The sequence below is a fragment of the Gracilinanus agilis genome, chromosome 4 (assembly GCF_016433145.1).
Source record: "Gracilinanus agilis isolate LMUSP501 chromosome 4, AgileGrace, whole genome shotgun sequence".
In the NCBI taxonomy this organism is placed as follows: domain Eukaryota; kingdom Metazoa; phylum Chordata; class Mammalia; order Didelphimorphia; family Didelphidae; genus Gracilinanus; species Gracilinanus agilis.
The window spans coordinates 10,332,941-10,340,250 of NC_058133.1; the positions used below are offsets into that span (position 1 = coordinate 10,332,941).

Below are 7,310 nucleotides of genomic sequence, written 5' to 3' on the forward strand. Positions count from 1 at the left end.
GTCTTGGTAATTGTAAAGAACCTTGAAAGTTTTCCATGCTTTGAATATTACCTTGTAATTTTACAAGAGATCTTTTTTAATTTTTTAACTTTAAATCCTTAAGAATTGTTGCCTTAAAAGGATAAAGCTCTTATATATTTTATTATAAGAGATATTATTGCCTTAAATGGGTAGAAGCATTCCTATCCAGGATTCTTTAAAACAGGATTTTTTTAAATACAGAGAGTCAAGGAGCTCCTGTATATTCTTTGCTATGGAAGCAATAACAGCATTTGCCAAGGGTTACAAGTTGTAACCAGTATATGATTTTAAACATCATTATTATTGTTTTAAAATGTGCTATTGGAAATAATGGTACTCTATCTGAATGTGCATTGTGAATCTGCTATTTTGTAAAACCCACTTTCTCTCACAGAAAGTCTCATTTTGGGGTAACATAACCCTTCTAGTTCTAAGCTATATATATATTTTTGATTTTTGAAACATTTTTCTAATGAGAGCAATTGATTTTTCCTTTTTCTCATCTTGTACTGGAAGTACATATATAATCATTATTTATCCTTTTTCTAATTCTACAGCAAATACCTGAGCCTATAGGACTGTGATTTAATTGCCTCTCTGATTCCAGAAGGGAATATGAAAGCCATTAATAGTGCTAAAGAAAGCACATGGTCAGAGACTTGACTGACTAAGATCTGCATGATTGCAGCAGTTCTATGCCAATACTTTCGGGCTTGGAAATTGGGGTTGAGTCCTGGAGTCCCAGTCTTTTCTAAAACTTTAGAGGACGTGGGTCCCCTCGACTTAGATTCCTAGAAAGCACCTAAGATTGGTTATTTATTTGGCTCACTTCCCTAAAAAGCTGATGATAAGTCAGATCAGAGAGAGACATTTTCCTTAAGTCCTGGCCCTGGATGGGTAATTGCACATTGCTGAATTCACTTTAATTAGGCCTTCATTCAAAGGTCTAAGTTTATTTTCCCTAGATTTTTTGCACATTTCATTCACAAGTTAATTTTTTTCTTCTTTTTTTCTTGAATTTTATTCTTTTTATTTTGCCAATTGAATTCATATAACCCCCAGGACTCAGCCACTCATCCTTAGCTGACCTGAGGTACCCTTTTTTAGAAAAAAAAAAAGGTGTGTTTAAGATTTACCTCACGGGGATATCTGTTAAGTTTTTTAAAATTCGATAATGTAAAAATATATGTATATTTATTTAACTCTTTTAGGAGTAATTTCATGGGGAATTATATAAAATCTTAGAAGAAAATGTATGTTTTGTAATCTATAATGTAAAGTTTAAATTCTTTTGAGAATAATTTCAGGATAAGGATCTTGCCATCTCCCCAGAATTCAGACGACGAACTTGTTTTGGTGAAGACACCATGAAGATGTCTGAAAAGCCTTCACTGTACCATGAAGACCAAACTTTGAACTTTGGGGTGCAGTTGATTGAACTATGGGGAGTTGAAATTGAGTTGTATGTATTGTTTTAATTGTACACTGTTGTGCCAGTGGGGGACAGCCCCCCAAATTGATTTTTTGTCAATGCGGCTAATTTAACCATTTGTTCATCTATTTCTTTTATCCTCAAAATTCCTGAAAAATTTAGAAGTTGTTATTTTTACAGGTCCAGCGAAGAAAAAAGGACTAACCTTTTTTTTTGCTGGACCTCACGGGGAATTGTAAAAAGTGAAATTTGGGAAAAGCCATCTAAAAGTGTATATATTTCTATGGACAAGGGAAATGTATCAAAACTACATTTCCCGTGATCCAACATGGTCCAACTGATTTCCGTTTCCGACGTCTTGACGCAGGGGAGAGCTTAAATCTCCTGGGTTAGGAGGGAGTGGGCTCTTTGGCGAGTAGGCGCTTGGCTGGGAGGCAGTAATGGAGGCGGTAATTTTGAATGCTTACAGGTGCGTGGTCTGATAACTTTATCAACATGGCTTTAATTAAAATACTAATTTATATATTTATACAAGCATTTATCATTTTTCATATTTATCAGCGCGTCGTCCTTGGTTCCTCCAGCTGGCTGGGGGGGCCCAGGCGGGGAAAGGCCCCCACGCTCTGGTGCGGGTGCCAGCCACGGGAGGGAGCGACGTGGCTTCCTCCAAGCTCACCAGCCCGTGAGATGGGAAGGCCGACGGCGGCTCCCGGCAGAGCCCCGCAGGATGCGGCGTCAGTGAATCGCGGGTCCAGAGCGGATCTTCACTCTGTCCAGGGTCAGCTTCTCTCCGCAGAGGAGGGGCAGGAAAGAGCCCTTTGGGAAGACGGAGAAGGAGAGGCCCTGCAGCTCGCCCTCTTCTAGCGGGTCGGCGGCCACGGAAGGCACGTCGTCCAGGTTGGAAGGCAGGTAATCCCCGCTGGCTGGGACATCGCCGAGGCGGCTGGCGGGCTCTCCTGCCTTCGGGGCTCGGGATGCCGGTCCCCCCGAGCCCATTGCCTTGTATGGATCGGCCTCCTTTCCTCTCTCAGCCTGGCCCGTCCCAGGGACCCAATACTGGGCGGCCCCACGTTCTGCCCCAACGTTGGGGGGCTTCGGGATCAGAAGCCAGCTTTCTCCTTCTGTCCCGAGGAAGTTGGGGTGTCTTGGCCAGCCAGTGCGACACGTCTCCTGGAGAGTCGGGGCTGCTCTTTGGAGAACTTCTTTGATTTCAAGAGTTTCGGGGTCTTCAGAAATGGTCCAACAGTTGTTGGAAAGATCGTCCAAATGGAACTGAATGTCCCCCTGATGGAATGAAGGAAGAGTGTGAGATCCGCCCACAAATCACACCGAGTTTTCAACACAACCTCCGAGTTCTCCCTCTTCCCTCCACCCTGATGAACTATCCCTTGGAAGAAAAAATAAAAAATAAAAGGGAGGGGGCAGACGGGTGGCTCAGTGGATCAAGAGGTAGGCCTAAAAATGGAGGTCCTGGTTTCAAATCTGGCCTTAGACCCTTCCTAGCTGTGGGACCCTGGGCAAGTCACTTAACCTCTACTGCCTGGCCCTTAGCCCTTTTCTGCCTTGGAACCTGCACTGATTCTAAGACTGAAGGTTTAAAAATAATTTGGGGGGGCAGGTCTTCCAAACGATGTTGACTGATATTTTGTATTTTGTACTTGTAGCTACCTATGGCTGGCCAGAAAGGAAGGAGGAATATCTCCTCCTCTTTGCCGAGGCCTGGCTCAGAGAACTCTCTTTTTTTACTGAGTTTTCTCTGGACGTTCCACTAGGGGGAAAGAACTTGGAATTAATCCCTGATGTCCCCCCAAGGCAATATAGGCCCGACGAGGGGACGAGGACTCCCACAGGGGGTGTCCTGGAAAGAACACTAGACCTGAAGTCTGGAGATGGGGGCTCCGCCATATTCTGGACCTCCCCTTCGGTGGCATTTTGGGGTGGGCATGTCCTTCCAACCTGGATCTGTAACACTATAGATTGCCCTTAGGAGAGACCGAGTCAGAGACTTTGTTTAGCCTGTAAACTACCCACGGGCAGGGGAGTGGGCTTGGTTGAGCTTTGACTCCCACCGTGCCTTTCCTCATATTCTTAGCATTGGACACGATGCCAGGAGCACAGGAGGAGCTTCAGAGATTCTTATTCAGAAGACGAAGGCAATGGACTAAAGCTCTTTCCAATTCTTACATTCCACAAGGCCATAGATTGACCGGGACACTGAAACAGAGGTTGGGCACATGCCCAAGATCACACAGCTGGCCCTCAATAGTGGTGCCAAGCCTGCAGCCCTGTCCCAAATTCCAAGGCTGCCCTCTGCAGTAGACCAGAGTCACCCCACTAAAATGAAAGCAGATCATTCCACTTTGGGGCAGTTCTATTGGGCATTCAAAGGATGTAAAGACCCCCCCCCCCCAACAAATGCCACCTCTTCCAAACAGATCTAGTCCACATCCTGATGGAGAAAGCAAAGAACAAAGCATCACAGGGAGTCATTTTTCTGGCCAAGTTGGCAAAGGGAGCCAAAGAGGGCTGCAGACATTGGAGACCAGGGCTTAGCGAGGAGAGCATCATGAGAAAAATGGCAGTGCAAGGAGAGGACCTGGATCCTAAACTGGGCAGGACTGCGGGGCCAAGTGGCAGCTCTGTTGCTCGCTACCCTGTCTTGAGTCACAGATCCAGGGTGGACTGAGGAGGGTACTTGTGCCAAGGGTGAGGAATAGTCACTGGCCCTAGTAAGATGGAAGTTTGGAGGCCAGCAGCAGCTGTGTGCTTGGACTCTTGGACTCCAGGAGTGGGTCAGTTCCAGATTCCAACCTAGTCTGATGCCTGCAGAGGAATAACCAGGACAGGAATCCTGGACAAAAGAGAAAGCCTGTAGTTCTGTCACTGTGAGCCAGCAGGGCATTCCAACTGGCTCCTAATAGCCAAGTCCAGTATCAGTCTACTGGAACTCCAATCAGGGCAAGTGGAGAGTTGTGTTGCTCAGATCCTAATCCAGATCAGGAACTGGAAGAACTCAGCCTGGGGAAGGGCAGGAGGAAAATAAACTTTGTCTTGGATCACGTAATTTGGGGAGCTTGCAGGTTCCCAATATGAGCTATCCCTGAAATTCTAAAATAACATAATACTTGATACCCCCAGGAAAGTAGCATTTAGCTGAGCAAAAGCTCATCAGACTATGTCTACCTGTGGGTATGGAAGGATGGGTGTGGCGGACTAAGGGAGAAAAGAGGGATTTTGAATATTGAGATTAGCAGTCTGGAGTTTTAGGATCCTAAATAAAGGGTGTTACATTTACAGATGTGAAAACTGAGGCCCATGGAGGTTAAGCGACTTGTCCAGGGTCTCACAGCTAGTACGTGTTATGGTGCAAGACATGAACCTGGGTCTTTTTGAATTCAGGTCTTACAACTTTATGCCTTCTGTCCTGCCTCTAATACCTCTCTAGGTATCTGGTTCAGAAAATCCACCTGTTCCTATTGGCCTTGGATCCAGGAAGAAATCGGGCTGTGATATGGGTAGGTAGAATTTTGAGGTTCACAATTGATTCTATGATACTGACTTAAAACCCCTTTCCTCTCTCAGCCTCAGTTTCCTATTCTGTAAGGTGAGGGAGTCGGATCAGGAAATCTAGCACTTACCTCAATGATGGAAAATTTCTTGGCCCACATGCTGTTTGCTGGGTCTGGAATCTCTTGATTATACCATTGGGGCTTTAGGGTAGAGAGGACAGACATCACTCTGCAATGAAAGCAGCCAATTAGAAGCCCATGGGGTGCCCCCAAGGCCTGGGGATTCCCTGAAATGGCGGGATTTGCTTTTATAAAGATGCTTAGCAAAACTGTAAATGCTTTCACTCAATGAGTGGCAGTTTCATAAGAGCAGCTGGGATGCCAGCAGTCTAGTGGAATGCCATCCAGCGCCATCTTTGTGGATTTCTGCCCTTGCTGAGTGTAACTGCCTAAAAGAGCAGGACCCTGCCGTATGCTACATGGTGGCTTCCACACAGGACCTCGAAACCAGGTCAAAGCAACCTCGTCACCGCCATGATGGCCGTGCTCAGAGATGGCCCCCTCTCTGCTGGTGCTGCGAGACTGAAGTCAACTTACTTCGCTCGAATACGAGGCACAGATAAAATCCCCACCATGATGAGAGCTGCTGTAATGGGCACCACCAAAAAGTTCCAGTCGGGAGCATCTGAAACGAGGAAACTGCCTTCAGTTGCTTTTAGAGTACCATCTGTAGCTCAGACCCTTCCACCCTTGTGACCTTGGCAAGGCATTTCAGCCTTGCCTACCTCAGTTTCCTCATCTGTAAAATAGGGATATAATAGCCTCCCGAGTTTGATGTGAGGATTAAAAAAGATAGTTGATGTAAAGCTCTCAGCATAGTATCTGGCACATAGTAGGCACTAAATGGACTCGTATTTCCTTTTTCTTTCTGATGGTTCTCCTCCACCTGTCCCCAAGACTTGGTTGATCATGCTGGGTAATGGAAGTGACTCCCTCTTGGTTCAGCATATACACCACTAAAGCTGGCCCCCTAGAATGATTCAGAAGTCCTAAGAAAAGGTCCTGCAATCTAACTCTGGAAAGAGCCTAATCCTAGTGGAAGGAACTACTATTGAACTGTGAGTTAGGAGACCTGGGTTCTTAAACTGGGGTCTATCAAGTTGGCTGGGAAAAACAAATGACATCTTTATTTTCACTGACCCCTAAGTGAAATGGAACAGTTCCTTCAATTAATTAATGAATTAATCCTTCAGCAAGCCAGTTTATTCTAGAACCCGAGCCTTTGTCATTAGTAGAAATCACAGATATTTTCGTTTTCCATTACACTTGCTACAGAGATCTGGAAATCATCACTTACTTTGAGATTATTGACTTCTTAGACCACTTGCTGGATCACACATGCTCACATTTTTCCATTCTATTGACTGTCTCTCAATACAACTGGCTTCCTCCATAATCTGTAGTCGACATTATGCGTTCTGAGACATGATTCTGAGCTAGGATGCAGAGAGGGGTCTGTGATGCGGAAAAGGCTCAGAACCCCTGCTCGCAGGCTTTAAGCTGCAGAAGAGGGGCTAACCTGGTCCAGAGGCTTGTACAGGAATAAGATCAGGCTTAGAAACCTTCCAGCCCAAGCTCCTCGCTTTGGGCAGAGGAAGACCCGAGACACAGGCGAGGGAAGTGATTCACCCAGCATCACCCAGGTAATACACAGCGCAGAGATGTGCCTAAGTTTTCAGTCCTCTCCAGGCTCTACTCCTGAGCCTCCAGACAGTCTCTACCATGTCCCAGCAGCCTCCTTTTCCTAGAAATGCCCTCATTCCTAGACTTCTCACATTGGAAGCACTTTCCCTACCATGGCTCTTCTTTTGACTGGATGGTTTTGCCCAGGACATCCATTTTATTTTACATTTTTAAACCCTTAACTTCTGTGTATTGGCTCCTTGGTAGAAGACTGGTAAGGGTGGGCAATGTCAAGTGACTTGCCCAGGGTCACACAGCTGGGAAGTGTCTAAGGCCAGATTTGAACCCAGGACCTCCTGTCTCTAGGCCTGACTCTCCATCCACTGAGCTACCCAGCTGCCCCATGACATCCATTTTAAGAAGAGTTTCCAAGCCAGCCATGGCTTCATTCTAGGCTCTCCCCTCCTTCCTCTTATGTGCTCTTGCCACACTAGAATGGAAGCTCCCAGAGGGCAGGAACTGTCTTTCTGCTTCTATTTGCATTTCCAGAGTTTAGCTCAGGACTCAGCACATACTGAGCACTAACTTGGTGTTTGTGGTCTTGACTAGAAAACCTCTCAGGTGCCTCCAGCTCTAGATATGAGATGCCATAATTCTTTGCCCAG

The 7,310-nt window shown here is 45.9% G+C and overlaps 1 protein-coding gene across 1 annotated transcript in view; it reads right to left on the reverse strand.

Moving 5' to 3' along the window:
* Nucleotides 1-1,982: 1,982 nt before the first annotated feature.
* IL12RB2 (interleukin 12 receptor subunit beta 2) overlaps nt 1,983-7,310 on the reverse strand; it is a 63,419-nt gene continuing 58,091 nt past the window's right edge. Inside the window, exons 12-14 of the mRNA XM_044674761.1 lie at nt 5,560-5,647; nt 5,092-5,191; nt 1,983-2,737 (exon numbers count right to left, since the gene is read on the reverse strand). Coding sequence (XP_044530696.1) covers nt 2,189-2,737; nt 5,092-5,191; nt 5,560-5,647 — 737 coding nt within the window. The 3' untranslated portion in view covers nt 1,983-2,188. The remainder of the gene's footprint in view (nt 2,738-5,091; nt 5,192-5,559; nt 5,648-7,310) is intronic.